This window comes from Eimeria necatrix, genomic scaffold (assembly GCF_000499385.1).
Source record: "Eimeria necatrix Houghton genomic scaffold, Enh_scaff15, whole genome shotgun sequence".
Classification (NCBI taxonomy): Eukaryota; Apicomplexa; class Conoidasida; order Eucoccidiorida; family Eimeriidae; genus Eimeria; species Eimeria necatrix.
The window spans coordinates 141,787-165,926 of record NW_013654970.1 but is presented as its reverse complement, the minus strand read 5'-3'; the positions used below and the strand labels follow the sequence as shown (position 1 = coordinate 165,926).

At 55.1% G+C, this 24,140-nt stretch overlaps 7 protein-coding genes across 7 annotated transcripts; 3 read left to right on the top strand and 4 right to left on the bottom strand.

The window, feature by feature from the left end:
• Positions 1 to 1,144: 1,144 nt before the first annotated feature.
• Positions 1,145 to 1,977, bottom strand: ENH_00018220 (hypothetical protein, conserved; the record flags this gene model as incomplete). Its single annotated transcript, XM_013584364.1, has 2 exons — positions 1,145 to 1,340; positions 1,529 to 1,977. 2 exons carry the CDS (start codon positions 1,975 to 1,977, stop codon positions 1,145 to 1,147), a joined length of 645 nt encoding a protein of 214 aa, XP_013439818.1.
• Positions 1,978 to 2,204: 227 nt separating this feature from the next.
• ENH_00018210 (hypothetical protein) lies at positions 2,205 to 3,161 on the bottom strand (the record flags this gene model as incomplete). Its single annotated transcript, XM_013584363.1, has 3 exons — positions 2,205 to 2,320; positions 2,346 to 2,844; positions 3,060 to 3,161. 3 exons carry the CDS (start codon positions 3,159 to 3,161, stop codon positions 2,205 to 2,207), a joined length of 717 nt encoding a protein of 238 aa, XP_013439817.1.
• Positions 3,162 to 4,231: 1,070 nt separating this feature from the next.
• ENH_00018200 (hydrolase-like protein, putative) lies at positions 4,232 to 7,231 on the top strand (the record flags this gene model as incomplete). Its single annotated transcript, XM_013584362.1, has 4 exons — positions 4,232 to 4,948; positions 5,409 to 6,159; positions 6,524 to 6,684; positions 6,929 to 7,231. 4 exons carry the CDS (start codon positions 4,232 to 4,234, stop codon positions 7,229 to 7,231), a joined length of 1,932 nt encoding a protein of 643 aa, XP_013439816.1.
• Positions 7,232 to 7,253: 22 nt separating this feature from the next.
• On the bottom strand, positions 7,254 to 7,547 carry ENH_00018190 (hypothetical protein, conserved; the record flags this gene model as incomplete). The annotated part of the gene is made up of 1 exon (XM_013584361.1): positions 7,254 to 7,547. The coding sequence occupies one exon, from the start codon at positions 7,545 to 7,547 to the stop codon at positions 7,254 to 7,256; it is 294 nt and encodes a 97-aa protein (XP_013439815.1).
• A 479-nt stretch (positions 7,548 to 8,026) lies between these two features.
• ENH_00018180 (hypothetical protein) lies at positions 8,027 to 16,418 on the bottom strand (the record flags this gene model as incomplete). Its single annotated transcript, XM_013584360.1, has 17 exons — positions 8,027 to 8,390; positions 8,868 to 8,979; positions 9,205 to 9,296; positions 9,790 to 9,972; positions 10,323 to 10,482; positions 10,840 to 10,987; positions 11,271 to 11,480; positions 11,702 to 11,866; positions 12,217 to 12,451; positions 12,833 to 12,966; positions 13,280 to 13,390; positions 13,736 to 13,896; positions 14,115 to 14,388; positions 14,694 to 14,858; positions 15,065 to 15,267; positions 15,415 to 15,792; positions 16,274 to 16,418. The coding sequence occupies 17 exons, from the start codon at positions 16,416 to 16,418 to the stop codon at positions 8,027 to 8,029; spliced, it is 3,240 nt and encodes a 1,079-aa protein (XP_013439814.1).
• Positions 16,419 to 17,201: 783 nt separating this feature from the next.
• Positions 17,202 to 19,277, top strand: ENH_00018170 (hypothetical protein, conserved; the record flags this gene model as incomplete). The annotated part of the gene is made up of 1 exon (XM_013584359.1): positions 17,202 to 19,277. One exon carries the CDS (start codon positions 17,202 to 17,204, stop codon positions 19,275 to 19,277), a length of 2,076 nt encoding a protein of 691 aa, XP_013439813.1.
• A 2,104-nt stretch (positions 19,278 to 21,381) lies between these two features.
• On the top strand, positions 21,382 to 23,885 carry ENH_00018160 (hypothetical protein, conserved; the record flags this gene model as incomplete). Its single annotated transcript, XM_013584358.1, has 2 exons — positions 21,382 to 21,597; positions 22,116 to 23,885. The coding sequence occupies 2 exons, from the start codon at positions 21,382 to 21,384 to the stop codon at positions 23,883 to 23,885; spliced, it is 1,986 nt and encodes a 661-aa protein (XP_013439812.1).
• Positions 23,886 to 24,140: the final 255 nt, after the last annotated feature.

Sequence of the window (24,140 nt, the reverse complement as noted above, 5' to 3'; positions counted from 1 at the left end):
AATTAATTAATTAATTAATTAATTAATTAATTAATTAATTAATTAATTAATTAATTAGTTAATTAATTAGCGTTTATGTCTCTCCCTCTCCACGCAAATATTTATATATAATGTACGCACACATTTTTTCAAATGCATCATTTGTGTGTAAAAGCTCCACACCACAAATAAATATACATAAATATACTTTAAATAAACAAATATATGTAGAAATATATAATACATATATCTATTGATATACGATATACGTGCATGCATGCATGCATGCATGCATGCATGCATGCATGCATGCATGCATGCATGCATGCATGCGCCCTCGAAGTGACACGCAGAGAAGCGCATGCATGCAAATGCAGATGGACTAAATATATATGAGTAGCTATATATATATATATATATATATGTATATATATACATATATATATATGTGTGTGTGTGTGTATGTATATATATATATATCTAATGCCTACATATCTGTATATCTACATTAAAATAAGAACATCTATATCTTTATTCTACTTCTGTTTAACTATATAAAAAAGCACATCTAAATATATATTTACTCTTTAGGCTTTTTTCCGCTAATTAAATGTGCAAAAAGAAATAAATAAATTCAAACACACTTATTTCGCAGCTGTACATACACCCGAACCCTGCATGCGCTGCAGAGAAGTGGCCAGAGCTGCTCATTTTTTATTTTAATCTTTAATAATAAATAATTTAAAAAAATAAAAACTTTTATCTGCAAATAAAAAACCTTGAAGCATAATTAAAATATATATAATGCAGTTTTTAGAGACAAGTTCGTTTGCCCCGCACAAAGCCAGCAGCAAAGCAGCAACGCATGCATGCAGCAACGCATGCATGCAGCAATGCATGCATGCAGCAGCGCATGCATGCAGCAGCGCATGCATGCAGCAACGCATGCATGCAGCAACGCATGCATGCAGCAACGCATGCATGCAGCAACGCATGCATGCAGCGACAGCAGCGCAAAGCCGCAAACTTCGCCGCCCAGGTGGGCGCATGCATGCACGCATGCACGCATGCATGCATGCACGCATGCATGCATGCACGCATGCATGCATGCATGCATGCATGCACGCATGCATGCACGCTTGCATGCATGCATGCATGCATGCAGTCAGTTTCCCACAGGATACTCTGAAGGGTCTTTGTGGCCGCCCATCCAGGAGCCAGCTCCTGCCTTTGCTGTTGAAATGCAGGGCACGAAAGAGGGCCGCCGGTTGCGGCCTGCTGCTGCTGCTGCTGCTGCTGCTGCTGCTGCTGCTGCTGAGGGGGACCGGTAGGAAGAAAGGCTAGAGCCGTAAGACGAACAACTAGTAAACAGCAGCAGCAGCAGCAGCAGCACATGCAGACAACGCGCGCTGAGTAGAGGCCTTCAAAAGCTAGCAGCAGCAGCAGCAGCAGCAGCAGCACTTGCAGCAGCAGCAGATGCAGCAGCAGCAGCAGTAGTACTTGCAGCAGCCACAGAAGCAGCAGCAGCAGAAAGCTAGATAAGGCCTACCTGCGGCTTGTGTCTAAGGAGGAGGAGGGAGACGCGATTGCTTCGATTGGCTCTGCTGCTGCTGCTGCTGCTTCCCGCTGCTGCTGCTGCTGCTGCTGCTGCTGCTGCTGTAGCTCTTCCGGCTGCTGCAGCTGCTGCGGAGGAGGCCACGAGCTTTGTGGAACTTTTGCTGCTGCTGGTGCTGCATCTGCTGCAGTCTCTGGCAAAGTGCTGCTGCTGCTGCTGCCTCCCGCAACCCACTCTCCTCGATTCTGCAGTTCTCCCGAGCTCCTGCGCCTCAGCTGCTGCTGCTGCAGCAGCTGCTGCTGCTGCAGCTGCTGCTGCTGCTGCTGCTGCTGCTGCTGCTGCTGCATCCGCTGCGGGACTTTCGATTCATCAAATGTTGCAGACGCCGAGGGGCCCCAGCAAAGGGACGGAGCAGCAAGAGAGGGAGCAGAAGAGCTGGACATTGCTGCTGCTTCTGCTGCTGCTGCTGCTGCTGCTGCTGCTGCTGCTGCTGGGGACGTATGGGGCTCGGCTACGGGTTTGTGCGGGCCTTCATGCAGAGACTGTAGCTGTAGCTGCTGCTGTTGCTGCTGCTGCAGCTGTTGCTGCTGCTGCTGCTGCTGCTGCCGCTGGAAGCTCTCCAGCTGCTGGACTAGGTAAAGATTGTGCTGCTGCAGCCGCTCGTTTTCCTTCAGTACTTCGTCGTAGCGCTGCTGCTGCTGCAGCAGCAGCTGCTGCTGCTGCTGCCGCTGCTCCTCCTCCTGCTGCTGGTAATGCTGCTGCTGCTGCTGCTGCTGCAGCGGGTGGCTGTGTGCCTGGAGCTGCGCAGGACTCATCGGAGAGAGGGGCCCCTGCTGCAGATGGGGCCCCTGCTGCTGCGGGGCCCCCTGCTGCTGCGGGGGCCCCTGCTGCTGCAGGGGCCCCTGCTGCTGCAGGGGCCCCTGCTGCTGCAGGGGCCCCTGCTGCTGCGGGGGCCCCTCTGGGGGGCCCCCCTGCTGGTCGTGGGTGAGGTGGTTGTGCAGCAGCAGCTGCAGCTTGAGGTGGAGGAAGTCTGCGAGGTCCAGCAGCTGCTCGACAGCAGCTTTGTTGCTGCAGCTGTCTGCTGCTGCTGCTGCTGCTGCTGCTGCTGCCTTGTGCTTGGCGTCGAAGGCCGCCACAGTGGAGCTCAGCCGGGTGTACAGACACCGCAAATCTGCTGCTAATTGCATGCGGCTCTCTTCTGCTGCTCTCAGCCGCTGCCGAGTGCAGCAAAGACAGTCCGAGAGGTCTCTGTTGCTCTTCACCACCCCCAGCAGCTCCCGCTGCAGCTCCTGCAGCGCAGCAGTCAGCGGCTGAGCAGCAGCAGCAGCAGCAGCAGCAGCAGCAGCAGCAGAGTGGCACACGCCTGTGTATAGATACGCGCGGTGAGCAAAGACACGCAGCAGAAGCGATTTGGAAACAGCGGCAGGGACAGATGCAGCGACTGCAGCAGCAGCTGCTGCAGGGCTGCAGCAGCAGCAGCAGCAGCTGCTGCTGCTGCTGCAGTTGCTGCTGCTGCCAATCATACCTCGTTCGGGGACTTGTGCGGAGTGGAAAGCAGCGGAGGCGCCGCCTTGAGCTTATCTGCTGCCTCGAGGGGCACTGCGGAGCTCTTGGTGTGCAGCTCCATTTTGTGAAGACACGTGCTGCTGCTGCTGCTGCTGCTGCTGCTGCTGCTGCTGTTGCTGCTTTTGGTCCCTGTGCGGCAGCTGCTGCTGCTGCTGCGGCTGATCCTGCTTTTGCTGCTGCTTCTGCTGCGTGTGCACCTGACCCGCCTCGCAGCTACACGCGCAGCTTGCTGCTTCGCTCTGGGGCCTCAGCTGCTGCTTGTCTGGCCAGACTCATGCTGCAGTTGTTTGCACATTTGTTAAAAAGTCATTTGGGGCCCCCTGGGGCCTTTAAATTCAATGAATTTGGGGGGCCCCTGCCGCTGCTGCTGCTGCGGCTTCGGCGGCTGCTGCTGCGCTCTGTCAGTGCTGGGCAGCTGCTGCAGCAGCTGCGCCTCCAGCGGCCTCTCTCGCTGCAATTGAGGTAAAGCTACATGCAGATGAGACTTGAAATGCAAAAAGTGCTGCAGACAGAGCAGCAAGCTGCTGTCTGCTGCGGCTGGTCTTGCGGCGGCTCACAGCAACGCCAGCGGCGTTGGGGCTGCTGCCTCCCTGGCCCCAGCAGCTGCAGGCTTCAGGATTATTTCCAAACAAAACAAAGCAAAGAACAGTGCGACTCGCATGCAGGCGCGCTGCGGTGTGGCTTGCAGCACTAACAGCAGCAGCAAGACCAGCAGCAGCAGCAGCAGCAGCAGCGATGTATCGGAGCCTTCTCGGTGCTGCGGAGCAGCAGCAGCAGCCACTAAGAAATTATCCTAGGTCCTTCTAATTAATCAATTATTTCAATTTTCGCGCTTTTCTTCTTCATTGAAACAGTAAAAGACACCCGCGGATTAGCACAACTAGGCTGCTGCCCGGCAGTAGCAGCAGCAGGTGCTGCTGCTGCTGCTGCAGCTGCTGCTGCTGCACCTGCGGCTGATGCTGCGCGAGCATTGCTCCCCACACGCCACAAGCGCATGCTCCGGAAGGCGAAAACTAAATTTACGAATTGGTGCTGCAGCACAGGTGCCGCCGGCGTCTGCAGCACGAGGGAGAGCAGCAGCAGCAGCAGCAGCAGCAGCAGCAGCAGCAGCGCCTTCTGCGGTTAAAGAAGATGGCGCAGTCAGTGCGGGACCGCGTCGCAGCTGTGTCGCCTCTCTTCGAGGACATTTGCAGCAGCATGTGCCGCAGCGGGAGCGGCAGCAGCAGCAGCAGCAGCACCGACGCCGCTGAAGTCGCAAGCAGCAGCAGCAGCAGCAGCAGCAGCAGCAGCAGCAGCAGCAGCGGGGTCCTGTTTCTTGGCTCCGGGGGTTCTGCTTCCATCCCTCAACTAAATCATATTCTTTCTCTTTCCGACCCCTCCCACCCTTACCACCTTGTGGCCCGGCGTGCAGCCCCGCTGCCGCCGCTGCAGCAGCTGCAGCAGCAAGCGGTTCTCTACCGGCAGCACCTGAAGCAGCAGCAGCAGCAGCAGCAGCGGCAGCAGGAGCAGCAGGCGGAGCAGGGAGCCCTCGCCAGCGACGGCGGCAGCGCCTTGTGCGGCGCGGCCGCCCCCGCAGCAGCAGCAGCAGCAGAACCCCCAGCAGCAGCAGCAGCAGCAGCAGCAGCAGCAGCAGCAGCAGCGGGCCTGGAAGGCCGCGCGCTGGAAGTTGCTGCTCGCGACTCCCGAAATGCTGCATGCGCCACCTGCCTGCGGGCTTTGCTGCTTCCCGAAGGGCCCAACAAAAGAAGAAACATTTCGCTGCTGCTGCAGCTGGAGGGGCAGCAGCTGCTGATAGACTGCGGCAAGACTCTCAGGGACTCCCTCGTCGCTTTCGGCTGCGCATTCAATGTACGGTGCGCCCTGCTGCTGCTGCTGCTGCTGCTGCTGCTGCTGCTGTTGGTAGCGCACCCTGTAGAGGGGAGGATCGCTCGGCTGCTGCTGCTGCTGCTGCTGCTGCTGCTGCTGCTGCTGTTGGAAGCGCACTCTGTAGAAGGCAGGCACTCTGGGTTGCTGCTGCTGTTGCTGCTGTTGAAAGCGCACCCTGTATAAGGGAGGTGCTCTAGTCTGCTGCTGCTGCTGCTGCCGCTGCTGCTGCTGCTGCTGCTGCTGCGCGTGTAGCAGCACCGGGAGCATTTGTAGCTGCACTTGGCTGTCGGGATGCTCTGCAGATGTGTTGAGGACGTGCGTACGATAGTTGCTGCTGTTGCTGCTGCCGCTGCTGCTGCCAGCGAGGCGATCGCGGCAGCCGCTGCAGCTGATGAGCCTGCTGCTGCTGCTGCTGCTGCTGCTGCTGCTGCTGCTGCTGCAGCTGAGCTGCGTAGACGCGGTGTTCTTGACTCATGACCACATGGACGCCATTGGGGGCCTCGACGATCTGAGAGATCTGCAGCCATTTGACAGGCCCACGTTTGCGTGTCCGCCGGCGGTGGCAGCAGCAGCAGCAGCAGCAGCGGGGCCCGCAGCAGCAGCAGCAGAAGCAGCAGCAGCAGCAGCACAGGACCGCCAAGACTGCCGCTGGTACGCCCCCAAAAACTGGCTTTGCTGCTTCATGGGGGCCCGCACTTTTGCTTCCATCTCTCGCAGTTATTCTTACCTGCTGCGGCCGTTCTTGGAGCGCTGCAGCAGCAGCAGCAGCGCCTCCCCAGCAGCAGCAGCAGCAGCAGCAGCAGCAGCAGCAGCAGAAGCAGAAGGCATTGTCAGCAGGACTGAAGACGGAGAGTTCGCCGTCACAAACAAAGGCCGGCTGCTGCTGAGGCGCAAAGTTGCATGCATTGATTTCCGTATCCTTAATGACACTGTGCTGCCTGCTGCTGCAGCTGCTGCTGCAGCGGCTGCTGCTGCTGCTGTTGCGAAAGCTGCAGGGGAGACTCTGAAAGAAGCTGCAGCAACTCAAGGCATTCCCCGTCTGGCAGCAGCTGCTGCGGCTGCGGCACCCCCAGCAAGGCCAGCAGACGCAGCAGCAGCAGCAGCAGCAGCAGCAGCAGCAGCAGCAGCAGCAGATGTTCAACTCAAGATCGAGCCGATTGACTCTTGGGGTTTCACGAGGCTGCGAGTCCCTGGTAAGGAAAAGCAGCACGCCTTAAGCGCAGCAGCAGTAGCTGCTGCTTCAGCTGCTGCTGCAATGACTGCAGCAGCAACTACACCAGCAGCAGCTGCTGCTGCAGCAACTGCAGCGGCAGCTACAGCAGCATCTACAGCAGCAGCAGCTGCAGCCACAGCAGCAGCAGCTACAGCAGCAGCAGCTGCAGCCACAGCAGCAGCAGCTACAGCAGCAGCAGCTGCAGCTACAGCAGCAGCAGCCGCAGCGGCAGCAGCTGCAGCTACAGCAGCAGCTACAGCAGCAGCTACAGCAGCAGCTACAGCAGCAGCAGCAGCTGCTGCTGCAGCAGCAGGATGGAGTTATTTGGCGTGTGGGGTGCGCAGGCTTGCAAACGCCCATCTTTTCCTTCCCCATCTACCACGGGGGCTCTTATGTTTGTTTGGGACTTGTGGCTTTGGGACTGGAGCCCTTTTTGCTGCTGTCGGACGTGACTGCTGTGCCCCCCGTGGTCCTCGAGCGGCTGCTGCAGCTGCCGAAGCCCGAGGTGCTGCTGCTGCTGCTGCGGCTGCGGCTGTTGCTGCTGCTGCTGCTGTTGCTCCTGCTGCTGCGGGCGTTGTTGCTGCGGTGGCTGTGCCGCGGGAGCTGGTGGTGCTGACGGCGACGCGGGCGGTGGCGGTGGTGTTGCTGCTGCTGCTTGTGCTTGCGGGGTCGCAGCTGCTGCAGTTGCTGCTGCTGCTGCTGCACTTGCTGTTGCTGCTGCATTTGCTGTTGTTGCTGCTGCTGCGCAGGTGCTGATTCTGGATGCCATCGGGGAGCGGCCGCACGCAGCGCACTTCTGCCTGCAAGAGGCACTGGACTTGGGCGTGCTGCTGCAGCCGCGGCGTTTGCTGTTTGTGGGAATGGACTGCTGCTTAGAACACAAAATGACGAATGAAAGGCTGCAGCAGTGGCTGGCAGCTCATCGGCAGGTGTACAGACAGCTGAAGGGAACTGACAGCAACATTCAAGAAGTCCGCCTGGCCCATGACGGGCTCTACCTCAGCTTCCGCGGGTCGGCTGTTGAAACGCCGCCTTGCTGCAGCAGCAGCTGAGCAGCTGCTGCACTGCGGCGCATTATTGCCAGCCGCGCTGCTGCAGCGGCGATGCAGCAGCGAAGCAGCTGCTGCAAGTGCGGCTGCTGCTGCTTGTCGGCTCGTCTGCTGCAGCGGCAGCAGCAACCGCGAGCACGCGCTCAGCAGCAGATGCTGCAGCCAGCTGACATTGTGTATTTGCAAAAGAAGTGCTGCCAAGATGCTGCCAAAAGCTGAAAATAGCTGGTGGCTGCACAGCAGCAAATGCCCGCAGTGAAGATCTTGGGAGGCGCGGGCTCGCCGTGGCGTTGTGTTGGCAGTTTCGAATTGAATCCATTCTGTGTCTGTTCTTTTTGAATTTGGCTGTTTCTTTGGCTACACTAAACTGTGTTTGTGCGCCACAAAGTGAACAATATGTTTTTATCGAAGTGTGCAGCATTAAGATCGAGTGTTCGTTTCTGAATTTTGCGGGTCAATTAAACGAAGAAAAGTTCAGAGAGGAGGAAGAGGCTGGGACAAACTTCCCTGCTGCCCTTGGCCCATTCGCGTTCACGAAATGGTTTCTTTGTCCCTCATATGGTATTTGTGGTATTTTTGGCCTCGGCGTCGCTGCTGCGGGGCCCAGGCAAACTTCCTGGGAGCCTTTGCTGCGCACGCGGCACTGAACCTGGACCGACACTTTCTTCAAGCAGCAGCAGCTGCAGCAGCTGCAGCAGCTAGCTGCTCACAGTGCCAACTCGGAAAAGCTGGCCAGCCACTCAGCCAAAGCTCGCTAGCCACGGTTTGCGTCGCTCGTCACGGCACTGCCACTACCCATCATGCAGTTGGGACCAGCGGTTCCTCCGTGACCACTTGGGCCCGCACGTCAGTGGCAGCAGCATTCTCTGGTGCTGCTGCCGGCACTTGTGCTGCTGCTGCGGGAGGCGCTGCCGGGGTTGCCTGCTGCTCCGTTGCTGCGCTGCTGGGAGATGCCGGCGGGGATGCAGGGGAAGCTGGGTAGTCCGTGGTCTCCCCCGTGGCAGCGCTGGAAACGGAAAAGAGAAGAGTGTTGTTCTCACTCTTGACTGTCACAGTGTCCAGCTCCTGCAGGCTGCCCTGCAGCAGCAGCTGCGCTATGCGCGTTTCCACCAGCCTTTGAATCAGGCGTTTCAACGGGCGAGCCCCGTACGCGGGGTCGTACCTGAGCAGCAAAAGTAGAAGCAACTGACACAGATGCAGCCAAAGCAAGGGCGAGAAAGACGCGGCCACAGCCAAAGTAAGCACAAGAAGCCAAAGACTGATGTACCTATCAGCCTACACTGTCAGCGAAAGCAAACAAAACACAAAGTCCCGAACAATAAGCCAAAGACGGACACATAGGCTCACACACTCGCAAAGGCAGTGAAAAAAAGGTGGACACACAGAATCGGAAGCAAAGAAACGAGAAACACCAACAAAGCCCAATCCACGGGTGGCTTCACATGCCACGTATGCGCACGCATGCAAGCGCATACAGTTCTGCACCTGCCGCAGATGAGCAGTTCACATATGCATGATAGCGGGGGGCAGCAAAAGGCGGTTTTCCTTAGAGCTGTCCATCTTCAGCCGCATGCAAAGAAACACCAAAAGCCAAAACGTGTGCAGAGGCTCAACGGAATCCCACACAGATGCAGCTTACCCTGTGTCTGCGAGATGAACCAGGGCCGACTCGTCCACTTTAAGCTTGATCTTCTTCTCCAACAAGCGATCCGCTACACGCTCCATCTCCAACCGTACTACCTCCTTGATTTCTGCAAAGTGAGGCACAGCAACCCCAAGGATCTCCGCTCAGCTCACTGAATGTTTATATAAGTGGTGCACAACTACACGCAGGTGAATGTACGCCTATATATGTATGTATAAACCTAGCAAGCATTCTGCTTTGAAAGCACGTATTTGTATAAGCACGTTAAGACGTGAAAGCATGCTTCCACACGCACAAACATTTGCCTTTATGAGTTCTATATTTTGCCTACGTTGTTTGTTGAGGGCGTCAAATACAACAAACTCATCGATGCGGTTGTAAAACTCTGGCCGTAAAGTGTCACGCACTGTCTGCATGACTTTCCTGCGGGCAAACGGCAGCAGCGCAAAAGCCCCAAGACCCGCCCCTAATCCACAGGGGGCACTGGTAACCCCTCAAACCATTCCCTTCCCGTATAGCCACAGACATGACTGGACAAACACAAACAAAGAGCGCGTCGCCAATGGCCTCAGATTCGCCTTTGCTGCGCCATAGGCTCTCGAGGGGTACAAAAGACTGCCTCGGCCTGCGCTGCCTCGCAACGGAGGCAAATGTTTTTCCATCTTCGGCAAATTAGCAAAACGCGCCGGGTGTAAGCGCACCCGAGCAGATGCAATATCAACAGCAATGCAAACACATCAAGTAAACAAAGGCAGACAGACATGGTTAAGTCCTCAAAAGTGCACTCTATATATAAACCCCCTATATTCTAGGTTCTGCCTTCACATGACAAAGCAACGTAGAACAAATGTATTGGAGTACAGCCCCACCTTCCTACCTACATGCAACTACCTGAAAGACTGCTTTCAACACCTACTTTTCAACAGCTTGTTTCTTGGAGGGGTCCCCAGCGCTTTCAAGGAGAGCATCTGCGCCTATGTTTGAAGTAAAGATCACGACGCAGTTCCTGAAATTAACAAGGTTGCCCTTGCTGTCCGCCAGTCGGCCTTCGTCCAGCAGCTGCAGCAACACGTTGAATATCTCTGGGTGGGCCTTCTCCCTGAACTCAAAGACACACAAGGCAGCCCAAACCATCCAAATAGGTTTGGAACCCGTCTGCTACACCTAGCGTGGCATGCAGGCAACTGCAACTATGATAAGTCTTTTGCATTGGCTCAGAAAAGACGGAAAGTGCAGCAACGCGTATGTGTGTTGCTTCTCGAAACTGCATGCCACTAGTGCTGTGCCTGTGACTAATGAGCACCCCGCAGCTGTTTGCCAGCACGAATCGCGTGTGAACAAACATAAACACATGAAATGTAAAATAACAAGAAAAACTGTCACCATTCTACCAACTGGCTGACGGTTCCCTGGCACGGGTGGCCTGCGCTAAGGAGCTCTTAGCCTTACATCTCATCGAAAAGAATGACAGAATACGGTTTCTTGCGGACAGCGTCGGTCAACTGTCCTCCCTGCTCGAACCCCACATAGCCAGGCGGAGCCCCAATAAGTCGAGACACACTGTGTCTTTCCATGTACTCGCTCATGTTTATCCGCACAATCGCATCCTCTGCAGCAGCAACAAATGACACCGGCAAGCATCCCCTGCGCACCAAACTCCCAAGACCCAAACTCCCAAGCTTCCAGGCTACAGGAAGCCTCTCAGGCATTAGTAAGCACTTGAGAAGCCCCTCAGAAGGTTTTAGAGGCAGACGCTGGGGCTGGGCAGAGTCAGAAGAGTAGCAGCAACAGGACTTGGGTCCGCCCTTGCAATAGCACTCTACTGTTGTTCGCATGCTGCATAGCAGTCTGCCCGCACTGGCGATGTGCCTCAGCCTGTGTTTCTTTGTCCCTGGTGTCTGCCTCTTTCCCGTTTCAACAAATTTTATTAAAGGTGATCCTGCAGCAAAGGCAGTCTTTCACTCACCCGAGGCAAAGAGGGCCTCCGCAAGAGCCCTGCAGAGCTCCGTCTTGCCAACGCCAGTGGGGCCCAGGAAGAACAAAGAAGCAATCGGGCGGTTCGGGTCGTTGAGGCCTGCGCGGGATCTTTGGATGGCCTCCGCCACCGCAGAAACCTAAACACCGCAAGCACCGCCACAAGGGCAAGCAACATGAAACCCTCTTCCCACCAGACGCCAGAGGCATAACAAAGTAATAATCTGGTGCAAATAATAATGCAGTATCTAGAGGCATAGAAAGAACGCAAAAATGGGCTCGCCATAAAAATACACGAACAAAAAGTCGATCTGCGCTGCGCCTCTACAATGCTCAAAACGGAGTGGATTCCAGATAACGCATTTGTCTAAATTGATGACTACAAGTGAGACAACGAAAAGATGCAACAAATACGAAACATACTGCTTTATCTTGGGCTATAATACGCTCATGCAATCGATCCTTAAGGTTCAAAAGCTTCTCCCGCTCAGACTCCTTCAGCCTAGTTAGTGGGATTCCTGTCCAAACCGCCACTACCCCAGCTATATCATCTGCCGTCACTTCGTCTCGTAGCAGACGCCGGCCCTCTGCATGCGCCGCTTTATACTGCGCCTCCGCCTCTTGCAATTGCCGCTGCAAAAGCACCCCGCCACGCCAAACAACAACCGCTTTTTATTGATAAATTCAAACAATTAGGCAAAGCACCATTAGCAGCAAGGACGCGCAAAATGATACAATAACATGCAGACACCCCCTTTCATGCACTGTTAAGCTAAGCATTGCAAGCTTCCTGGTGCCTGCCTTTCAGCAGCAGAACCGTAAGCAGATGCAACAAGACGAAGAGGGCTGTTTACCTCAAGATCTGGCAGAGTCTCGAATCGAAGTTCTGCTGCTCTGTTGAGGTCAAACTCTCTTTCTGCCCTTTCAACCTCTACCTTGACGACGTCAATGCGTTCCTTAATTGCTCTAATAGCATCCACTTGACTCTTTTCTTTGTTCCAGGCATCGGTAAGCGTCGCCTGAGTTTCAGATAAACCAAAACACGGGCAAGCAGCAAGTTCTGAGCAGGGTCACTGACAGCTGCAGCAATATAAGCCTCGCAGCAATGCAGCAACGAGAAACAGTAACGGACGAACGCAAGCATATATATCCAAGCACAACTGGAAACAGAAACGTGAGGGGCAGCACAATCAAAAGCAAGGAAAGGAACAACAAAAAGCCCACAAACACAAGCATCGCAGGCACGAAGTGTGCGCAAAACCGCGTGAATGCGACTGGCAAAACATAAAGAAGAATTGACACGCACTACGGTAGATCACAATGAGCAACAAGACACGCAGGCAAACAGTGGGAAAATAGAAAATAATACCTGTTGAGCCTGCAACCTCTCTATTTGACTCTCCACCGCCCGGAGGCGTAGCTTCTCTTGCTCATCCAGGGCTCTGGCCTTGCTGTCTCCCAAGATCGAGATGCGTTCCATTTCCAGCTGCAGCAGCAGCCTGTCCAGCCTATCCAACTGTATGGGTTTGCTGCTCACTTGGATCTTCAGACGCGCAGCCGCTTCATCCACAAGATCGATCGCCTTATCCGGCAAGAAGCGATCCCTGAAATGACAAATATTCATTAAAGCACCCCTTTAAGAAGCAGCAGCAAGAATTCATGCCCGTGGCGTCCTCAAATCCTGAGCTGCCGGCAGAACAGCCAGAAGCCGTCAGTCAGTTTCTTCGCATTCAGCAATTTGAGCCCTCATGCACAGTAAAAACGAGAGCTGGCCTTGCCATGACTCGCCTATGCACGTTGGGTGCAACACCCTACGCACGCCACTAAGCCCTCAGCAGCAAAAGGTGTCTATATCTTCCTGTTTAATGAATATCTTTGAAAATTCGGGTGGCCGCAGCCGCCGCAAGGTGCAACTCTGTACTTCTAGCACAGCTGCCTGCATGCCCCACATCCTGGCCCAGCATATGGCTACAAGAAAATCTCACGTGATGTAGCGGCTCGCGAGGTTGGCTGCCTCCACGAGTGCAGAATCCAGAATGCGGACACCATGATGAACTTCATAGCGCTCCTTGAGGCCTCTGAGAATGCTCACTGTCGCCTCCACCTGAGGCTCGTCTATCTGCAGCCCGCAACAGCAAGCAAAACGAAGTCATTATGAGCACATGGGGGGGCATCAATTAAATGAAGAAACAGAAACCCCTATAGAAGGTACGAGGGCACTTCAGTCTTCACACGCGACGGAGCGCGAGAGGACCCGACACGGCAGGGCCCCGTGAAAAATCCCGATACCCATTTTAACACTTGTGAAATCACAGAAAGGCTATCTGCTGTGTACAGTAGCTGCTGCCCTCTGTATCCTTCGACCAAAAGCCCCGCTCTTAGGCCATGCAGCCTCCTGTACAGTCAGCTACTTCTAAGAGGAAAGCACGCACCAGGACGCGCTGGAATCGCCGCTCAAGGGCCTTGTCCTTCTCAATATGCTGACGATACTCTTGCGTGGTTGTCGCCCCGATGCAGCGAAGCTCTCCTCTTGCTAGGAGGGGCTGAGGGAACAAACAAATAGCAGGCAGATATAATTAAAAATGGGCGCACGCGAATCACCACGGCCCTTGTCCAAAGGAAAATGCCGTGAAGATCAACATGGCTCCTACAGACCAAGGGCTGAGAAGTCACTGGAAGAAATGGCGCTTGCAGACAGTCAATTCCCATATTTCCGAAGAAGAAATCCAAGATCAGCAGCAGCACAACTTTGATAAAAGGATGAAACCGGATGCAAAAGACTGTTAGGGAGACGAAAAAGAGTTCGTGGTACTGCTGGGAATGCCGTAACTATTCAGGTGAGCGAGACAACTACATAGCAACGAGGCACAACACAGCAAGACCGTTACCTTCAGGAGATTGCCTGCATCCATAGCGCCTTCTGATGAGGCCCCTGCGCCGACAACCGTGTGGATCTCATCAATGAAAAGCACGACGTCGCCCTCGGCGTCCTGCACGTCCTTCAGCACGGTCTTCAGCCGCTCTTCAAACTCCCCGCGGTACTTAGACCCTTTACAAAACAAATAATGGCACATAATAACATGCTAAATCGCTGGCTGCCTGCCAGAGAAGCGCATAGCCAGTAAAGCCACTTGCCAATAAGGCTACAACCTCTCCCGCCTCCGATTTGTCCGCTGAACATGCCAGCGGCACTGTGGTCAGCAGCAACATTAGCACTACTGAAAGCAGCTCGGGCAACAAAGGAAAGCTAGATCGCAGATAGCTTACCCGCAACAAGTGCGCCCATATCCAGTGCGAGCACGCGCCTGCCTTTGAGTGAGTCCGGGACATCACCAGAAACAATCCTTTGGGCGAGGCCCTCAACAATGGCCGTCTTGCCAACGCCAGGGTCTCCCAATAGTATGGGGTTGTTCTTAGTTCTCCGTGAAAGAATCTGAATCACTCGCCGTATCTCGTCGTCTCTGCCCACCACAGGGTCCAGTTTGCCAGCTCTTGCCTCCGCCGTCAGATCTTTCGAATATCGCTCCAAGGCCTGGTAAGCCTGGGCAAGGAAACAAATGAAGGTGGAGGCGCAGGAGCTAACGCGTCAAGAAGTTATTCTTAATATTCTCTCACGAAAGAACAGACTAAAAGGAACACTTGCTTCTCCACACCGGCGGGCAGTTACGCATCTTGCAAACGATGCAACTGGTCCTAGCGCCGCTGCTGCTGCAGCAAAAGTCATGCCGCTGCTGCCATCTCAGGCTCGCCCGCTTTTTCCTGTCTATCTGTCTGCCAGCTTTCCTGTTCTTGTAGGTGCTAGAGTAGGGTGTAAGTGAGCCTGCTGCTGAAGACGACTTGGCTCACCATCTCGGGGTTCTTAGTATTGACCCTCTTCTTGCCCCGCACCTCCACCACCGCCTCTTTGATTTTGTTGAAACTCACGCCTTGCCTTTGAAGCGCCGGCCGGAGGAACTTCGCGTCCTCCGCGGCCAGACCCAGCAGCAGGTGCTCAACAGACAGGTACTCATCCTGCAACACAAGCAGCAGCAGCAGCAGCAGCAGCAGCAGTTCACAGCACAGCTCCACTTGTGGCAGCCACGCAGTCAAAAACGCGGCCAGCAGACACTGGAAACGCCTGCAGGGCGGGCGCGACACGAACAGGGGAGGAGGCAGCACTCAGCAGCAGCAGCAGCAGCAGCAGCAGCAGCACGAGTGGCCGCAGCCCCTGGCCTTACTCTGAACTCCCTCTTGAAACGCTGCGCAGAGGCAAGGACCTGCTGCAGCCCCCTGCCCAGGACCTTTTGGTCGCCAAAGCCCAGCGCCATTCGAGGCTGTCTTTCCAGGTGCCTCTCCACCTCCTCAGTGAGCTTCTCCACAGAAACCCCAGCGCGGCTTAAGACGCGGTGGGCCAAACCCTCAGGGCCATCCTGCAGCAGCGCTGCGCAGCAGCACACCCGGGGAGCCGCAGCAGGCGCGTCCTCAGCAGCAGCGGCAGCTCGCGGGCAGTCCGCAGCAGCACAGCAGCAGCAGCGCAGCAGCAGCAGCGCAGCAGCAGCAGCAGCAGCCCCGAGCAGCTGCAACCTACCCAGCAACAGCATCTCCGCCTCCACGTAGGCTGACTCGTGCTTGTCCGCTATGGACCCCAGGGCCCCCATCGCCTCCCAAGCCTTCTCAGTGTAGTCGCTGGCGTCGAGGACCAGCCCATCATCTCCTGCGCGGAGGGGCCCCACCCCTGCTGCTCCCTCAGACCCCACTTGCTGCCACATGCACCCGTACCAGCTGGCGTGGGCCCCGGGGGCCCCCCTGCCCTTCTCCAGCGAGGAGTCCAGGGGCCCCTCATAGCTCGTGAAGCGGGAGGCCCCCACTTCCCGCCGGCTGCTGCTGCTGCTGCTGCTGCTGCTCTCGCTGCTGCTGACCGACTTGCTGCGGGGAACGCCCCGAGAAAGAAAGCTGCGCAGGGAACCTGCAGAAGCGAAGAAGCAGAAGGAGCACTTGCCCTCTACTCCCATCAAGGCCAAATAAATCGCCCCCATAATGAAAGAAATATAAATATATATATGGATGTACAAGAATTATATATACCATATATATAACCTCATATGCAGAGAGAGGCAGCCGGTTGCCGGTGGAACCAAAGCAGACGAAACCTTTACATCATTTTGTGTATTCCCAAAGCCAAAGATAGATACGCAATGACGTATATTACTGTAGAATCCGCAGACCTACAAGAGCACGCGCTGCACCCTCTGTCCTCCCACAATTCTATATTCATTCAAGTGCCTTCAGTGCTCTGTCGACTGCCAGCTTCTCAGAGGCAGCATAGGAAAAGCCCTTGTGGCTGTTCTGCATATGCGGCCTCTGTGTGTTGGCCTGTGTGTCCGTCTCGCTCTGAGGCTTCGCCTCCGTGTGCCCCCTAATGCCCCTGAGCCTCTCTTTTTGCCTACCTCCGGGGAATCCGATGAAGCCGAAGAATGGAGAGGAGCTGTCTTGGGCCAAACCCACAGCCCCCTGGAACAGAACCAGCAGCAGCAGCAGCGGCAGCAGCAGCAGCGGCGGCCGCCCCGTAAGACGCCCCTTCGCAGCGCTCATGACGGCCGATCACAAGGAACGCGCTGGCTGAGAAGGGGCAAACTATTCAGTCCGGGCCAACTGACTTCACACTGAAATCAGGAGCAACCGGCGGCTGCTGCTGCTGCTGCTGCTGCTGCTGCCGCCGCCGCCGCTGACGCCTGCAACTTAAAAAAAGGACCTCCTGGCCTCTTCCCGTGCCTTTCTGTCCTCGATCCATCCGTTTGGCTCTACACTCAACAGATGGGGCCCCCGAGACATGGGAGCAACCCACGCCAAGACCTGAGGAAGGGGCCCCACGACGAGCACCAGCGAGACAGAGGGGACACCACTGGGGGGCCTCCCCCTTTTGCGTTGTGCTTGTTTAATTAGCAGTTAAATGAGCATTTATTTCGCATGCAACGATGAATAGAAAGGGACAAAGGGCCAGCGCCGCTCAGCAGCCTGCCCTCCCCACAAGGCCAGACCCTGTGCTCAGGGCCGGGGGCGGCTGAGAAGGGGGGGCCCCCGAGAAAGGAAAGGAAAGGCCTTGCAGGTCCGGCCTTTTTGATATCTTCTTTCTAAACGTTTAAGGGCTTTTGCAGCACACGGGGGTGTGCGACACAGTTTTTATTCCGCGTGTAAAGGTTCTTCGCAGCGGAGAGGCGGCTGGGGCCGCCGCAGCAACAGCAGCATGAGCAGCAGAGGCTGCAGCGGAAGCAGCACACCACAGGAAATCCAAAACCTGGGAAAATAACAGCAGAGATCGTTGGAGGGCCGCCAGAAGGCCCCCTAACGCATCAAGGGGAACCGCCTCAAGGCCCCATGCACGAAGAAGTGACCCCGTGCTGCAGGGGCCCCCCCCAATCGGGCGGAGGGCAAAAGGAGGCGAAGGGAAAAGAACAAGAAGCCTCTTCCCCTGGGTGTCCGCGTGGAGGCCTAGCCCATCCTTTAGAAGGCCCTCTGCCGGCTTGGGTGCCTGCATGCGTCACCGAGCTTCTGGCCCCTCCATGTCGTGTCTGCGAGATAGCAGTATTGCCCTGTGAAGAGTTTCTGGCGGTCTGCCCCCAGCACTGCCATGTGACCAGTGGTCCACTGCAGCCGGCGCGGGGAGCCGCTCCCCAGCCGCAGGCTCCTGTTGAGGGCCCGGGAAGGCAGCGGGAGGCCGACCCCCTACATAAGGCAGATTCTTGGGATCAGGGGCCCCCTGAGACTTCATTTAACACTTTTTCAGGAGAAAAACACTCAAAAGATGCCTCTATTGCTCTGCTTTCCGCCCACGGGCCTGCACACGGCGTGCTATGCTCCCCGGCAGAGATGGGCACAGGGAGTCCATTAGAAAAGCCCGCAGAGTCGTTTGGAGAGGTCGAGGAAGTGGCTCTGGCGCTGTGCGAGTGCATTCTCTTTCGACTGCATGCAGCTGCCCGGGGGGCCCTTAAGCCATTTCTCACAGAAACCTCTGTGAACCAGCAAGGGGGGCCCCCCCCCTCTTCGCTGCTTCCCGTGGGCCCCTGCAGGCTGCTGCTGACACTTACAGGCGAAACCCATGTAGGATATAGTGCTGCTGAGATGCGCTTGCTGTCGCTGCAGCAGCAGGAGGCGCTTGAGGGGCCCCAGGGGCCCCAGGCCTGTCTGCTGTTGAGGGAGCCCAAAGCAGCAGCCACGCCCTCAGCAACGGCTGCAGATGCTGCAGCAGCAGCAGCAACAGCAGAGCGGGCATCGACGCCCGCCTGTGCGCAGCAGCACTGGGCTGCTGCTGCTGTTGCCAGTGTTCTCGAAGAGCTGCGGGCCTCACGCCTGCCGCTGCTGCTTCACCCAAAAGGGGCCGAGCTTTGGGCTCTCAGGCGCCAGCAGCTGCTGGTGTGTGTCCGCCTCCTGCTGCAGCAACAGCAGCAGCAGCAGCAACCCAAGGTGCTTGGGCTGCTTCAGCCACAAACCACCGCGGCAGCTGCAGCAGCGGGTAGAAATGCTGAGCCGGACTTGCCGCGCGAGATCCGTTGGCTCGTGAAGACAGCTTCGCAGGGCTTGGGGTGGCATCAGCAGCAATTTGACATCAAGCAGCAGCAGGTGAAGCAGCATCAAGATCTGCTGCTGCTGCTTTTGAGGTGCGAACTGGGTTTTTCGCTGTGGCACCTCAGGGTCCGCAGCCACAGCTACCAAGCAGCCGAACATGCCCACAGGGTGCTGCAGTTCTTCCAAAGCGAAGCGTCGAAGGCTGCTGCTGCTGCTGCTGCTGCTGCTGCTGCAGTGATAGACAGCGCCACGCTGCCACGGAGTGGAGTTTCTGTTGAGCAGCAGGGGAAAGTTTCTTTTGGTTCACATTGCCTCGCGCATGAACTGAAAACGGAAGAAATGCTTTTCTGGAAATATGTTTGCCAGACTATACCGTCTCACTTCGCCGGTGGGCACCAGCTGCTGCGACTGCTCTCTGTGGATCTGCAGCAGTTGCTGCAGCAGCAGCTGAGGCAGCAGCGTGCCGATGCAGCACCGCTGGAGCCCTCTTGGATTGTTGCGCAGCTGCGCGTGGGAGGCGCTGCTGCTTCACGGGCTGCCGAAACAGCTGAAGAAGGACGACGCATTCTGTCGCTTTTTCCCACTTGTGAAGCAGCTTGGAGGTTGTGCACCTATGCCTGCGTCTGCCTCATAAAGTGGGCAGCAGCAGCAGCAGATGAATGCATGCGGCAGCAGCCGCCGCAGCTGCAAAAGCAGCAGGAGGAGCAGTGGGCAGTAATAAAGGCCACAGTGCTTCCCCCCTTGCAGGCATTGGTGCAGGCAGAGGATGACTGGGCCTCGCACATGTCTGGTGGTCGTTTTTCGCAGCGCCACAAAGAGACCCTCCAAGAAGAGCTCGATATGTTTGTACAGATAGAAGCCCGCAACTCATCGCAATGCGTCTCCTGATCGATAGAGAACTACAGCGCGCAAAGGAACAATTACGCCTGCATGCGATCCACGCACCCCCTTCAAGAATGATAGTGTAGAACGATAGCGTTGCTGCGCGTGACTGTGGCCGTTGTCAAGCGCACGTGAATTCAGACGGGCGTGCAAATGCTGATCCATGTATACACGGCAGCTCACATACGTATTCACTTGCACCGCCATGTGTGCATTCGTACACTTCTTTATATGCACTGAGGCGCTTGTATACAAAGAAGTGTGTGCAGCGGCCTGTAAAGTGATCAGTTGCATCTGTTTGCACACTGCTAGTGGCACTACACTGGGCCACTGATGCGGCGCAGGATGAGGTGAGCACTTTGCCGTTCCTGTTCGCGTTTGTCTTCGTCTTGATCTGCATACGACTTTTTTTTGCGTCAGAGCGTTTTTCCAAACACCATGCCTTTGGAGCGGGTAGACCAAGAAGGGCAAGCACGAATGCCGGAAGAAAGTTGCAGTGCTGACCTGTTTCATGCCTCATGCTTTCTGTGCTCTTTCCGACTGTCTGGAATGTGTATAGACACCCTTGCGGCGCCTACGAAGAGTGCCAGCCGCCGACAAACGGAGGTCTGTTGGGCTGGCTAGAGTAACACGTACACTGCAAGCGAAGAATCAACTGACAGGCCTTTACCAAGCAGTTCATGCCAATAGATAGAACAGAGGACAGAAATTGCTGTCAGATCGCAGTTGGAAGAATCGAGAACATCGTTGACCGAGGGTGGTCTGCATTGCAATGAGCTGTGTGGTACAGTCAGTTTTGATAGCTCTTTCCATGAATGGACCTGGAAATAGGATTTTTAGCGATCAGGGTATAGGAAGGAGTCGCCCTCATCTACAGTGAGTCATCACTGGCTAGTTGCAAGTAGTAGTGGGATGCCGCTCACTGCGTTCCTAGACTGCTCGCGCTGCCATAGGCAGCATAATGACCAAGCCTTTTTAGCGCTGGAGAGCTTTCAGGGTCTGAAAAGAATTCAGCCGCAACGTGTCTCAGGGGGTGCCTGGCGTATGTCCACCACCTTCCCAGTCTCATCATTCGGTCAGCGGGACTATTTTCTTGCTGGTTTCTTCTACACTGCCTACTCGGACGCAAAAAGTGGCTAGGAACAGACAAATACAATGACAGCTTTAGAAGGCACGTTATGAATACTCATCTCCTTACGGTGTTGCAGAGGGGACCACCCGCCACGAGCGGCACACAGGCAACTTCAACTTGCGTTCAAGGGCCTCAATATTTCCGCGCATTTCTGACCGCTTTTGGAATTTAATCCAGACTGACTTTATTAAACATTGAATTTCTAACTGAATTTTTTTTTCTTGCTTGGTGGTCACTGAGGCAGCAGTATTTACTTCCAGGTGACCTCTTTGTGCTCGCAGGGTCACATTCACTGCAACCAATAACACGTTATATCGGCTAATTCCCCTTTTAATATAATTCTAAATATTAGGATGGTTTATTTAGACACATTAGTGAGTGTGTCGAAGAGGCGTTGCGGCACCAATCCCACGCGTGCTGCTGCCGTTACGGATCGTGCTGCTGTTGCTGTTGCCGCCGCCCGCGTTGTACGCCGGCCCGTCGTTCTGCCCGCTTGTCTGCATGCAGGCACTTTTCTTTAAATACTTGTTGTTTGTGGCGCTCAATAAATTGGGCAGCCTCTGCCAGAGCAGGCTAATTCGCAACTATGCATTTGCAACTACAGTCGCAGCAACAAGTTCAAGAACATTGAAGACTAGATTAGAAGCAAACGACGCCTCCTCAGCAATTCTTTCAAGCTGCCCCTGTATCAGGTGCCTTAATATTCATTCATGAGTGTTTATTTCTCACTTACTGCGGGAAGTCCAGGCCCAACGCCTTGACGGTCCAAAGGAACCAAAGGTCACCTCCAATTTCAAGACAGAATAAACGGCCAACTGGCTTGGGCTATGTGACACACAATAGACCTTCCCATCTTTTAATTTGCATCCCCACTGTTTTTGGCTGTTCACGCCTCTGGCGTCGGGCGTTCGCAACAAAGCTAGGCATGCGCCTGTTCAGCACTTCTCGCCCTCGCAAAGAACCTGACTCGCCTACGGTATGCCCGGTCTAAAGGCCTTCACATCCTCACTGCCCTCCCACGTTGGGTGGCAAGCTCGACCTCGCCGGCAGCCGTTGCTGTATTCGCTACTGCTGCTTCTGACCCTCTTCGCCACAGAGACGAGCATTGCCATTGCTGCAGAGGAGGCAGAGGCCGTAAAGGGTCTTGAGGCAGTTGAACTTGAGCAAGATGCAACAACTGGCCGATCGCGACGGGTAGGCCGGGAGAGGGAAGAGAATTGAAACGGGGGCAGAGAGCAGTACACAATCAGAAAGGCAGAGAAGCAAACGTAAACACAAAGAAGAGGGAGCGAAACGTAGAAAGGCACTGAACGAAACAGACGACATCTCCTGTCTCATGGAATGCTTATTGGCAGCAAAGTACCTCACCGATCCTCTGATCCTGGCTTAACATTCTTTTACTGTTTGTATCTGCCGGCGTTTGCTGCAAACGCAGAGAACGACAAGCCCACAGAGGGATGATTCAGCAGAAATCGACTCTCAGCCAATCTCGGAGGTACAGAGACTAGCAGGACAGATCAATTTTGCTTGCTAACTTCACGCTGCCTGTCTGCTGCCAAGTGCACTCTATAAATTTGCTCAATCCCACCGTTTGGGAATCTGCAGAAGGCTAGGTGAAATTCCGTTGCTGATGCCTCTGTTGCCGCCGCTGTACCTGCAGACGAAGTTGCCTTTATGGTTGCAACTACCACTGCTACTGTCACTGCTTTCAGGGGAAAGGTTGGGACGCTTCATTGCCTGTGGGAGCACATGCCGTGCAAAAACGAAAGCCAGCGACTGAACATTACGGGGCTTTCTCGGATGAGTTGCCAGAGTCCTCTCAAGGTTCCCCAAGGGCCTTTAGCAACAACGCCGAGATGGGCATGAATACTGCACCACCGGTTGAAACAGGAGATCTAGCGCAAGCCCCTCAAGACCATGCTCTTGAGAGATTGAGAAAGGATTCTTTATTCAGCGGGAGGCCTTCCTGTCCATCAAGCAGTCCTGCGTCAGAGGAGAGAAGAAAGAGGGCCGCTGCCGCTGCGGGAAAGGCGCTGCTGCGTAGCCATTTTCAGCAGCAGCAAAGATGGCTATTGCTACATCAGCGTAAGAACCAAGCAGATCAAACAACTCGGCAGCAGCAGCAGCAGCAGCATATTTCTGCGGAGGGCAACAGCAAAACGGGAACGACGCTTGCAGGGCATCCCTCGGCCTCCTCATCATCCTCTGACTCTTCCCAGTTTGCGGACATGCACGAAGAAGACGCAGTAAGAGCCCTATCGGTTTCTCCGCCTGGAAAGCACGTTTTGCAAGAAAGAGAAGGGAACACACAGATAGCGGCACCTGCCTCTTGTGCTGCGCCTCGCTATGCGTCTCCTTTCCTGGCAAAGAAGGACAGCCCGACCTGTGCATCCTCCAGCCAAAGAGCAAGTCAGAGCATATTGTTAAAGCAAACGGCCAGAGACAAGGGAGACTCCACGGAAGAAACGAAGGAGGCTGCGCAGGCGGAGCATGGCAAGGTACGAGACACCCCAAAGCGAGATGCTAGAACTTTGATGCGGGACGTTTGGGGGGGCTTTGAGGCGACAACAGAAGAAACCGCAGAGGGAGAGTCCCTGCTAAAAAGCCCTAATGCAGCCGTGCATTGGAATTTGTGGGGATCGTCCGCTGGCTACAGAATAGCGGATAAATACATTGCACAAAGCGGCCATCGGGGTGCAGCTGTTGGAGTGGGAGAAAGTCCCGAAATGACATGGGTTTTGGGAGCGCCAGCAGGTAAAGGGTTAGGGCTTCACCAAACGCTTGAAGAAGAGAGAGCAGCTCTCCTTGAGGCGCTAGATTACAGCTTCATGGAGAATGCAGAACAGGTTCAGAGGGACGGCGAACTGGTGGGGCCTTCATCACGGCACGCCTATGCAGGTGTCCCATACGCAGCCACTCTTCAGTTCGGCTTTGACTCAGTTCCTCTACACGAGCAGAGGGCCATTGAGGCAGCATTAGAAACTAAGGAAGGTACCGTTCTAGAAAATCCTATTATGAGCCATTTTTGGACTGCGCTTGAAGAGGCTCTAGGGCAACAGTTCTTGACGCCAGCGCAGGTTCAGCTGTCGGGACAGGGAGCCAATGAGGTATCTTTGGTCGAAGGTGGCCCTCTGCATTTGACCACCGTAGCTGAAGAGTGGGTGCAGCAGTTGGATGGGCCTGAGGGCGTAGTAGAGCTTGAATTACTGTCTTTAACTCTAGAAGACTTGAGAGTCATCTTGGCTCTCGAGGATGAGACAGGAGGGCCTCTCTCCTTGGTCGTGGTCGAAGACTGGGGCAAGAGAGAGGAAGAAAATTCTCATTATTTATTGCCTGCTCAGGGGCTCCAAACTTTGACTAAAGAAGGTAGCTTGGAGGCTCTTAGCAAAAGCAGTGGCAAAGAGGAGGAGGAAGACGCAGACGACGTCGCTGAGGACGAAGCCTTCTGGGAATTTTTGAAGGCAAATCCAAGTGCTTGGTAAAGCCGAAAAGGGACTCTTTGAGTAAAGGTGAGTGCAGCGGCACCACTAAGTCACAGAACACTCCTCGAATGTGTTTCTCCTTTCAGTCAAATTATATGTCTTTTGCATTCTGGCAATTAGCAGAAGCAAAAGAGGTCGCGGCTACGGGATATTTGCCGTGGCCTTCGGCGGCGAATATGACAATATCTCGGCAAGCAGCAAGCTTGTTTGACATTGGCTGCAATGCGTTGCATGCATGCAAACAAGGAGAAACGC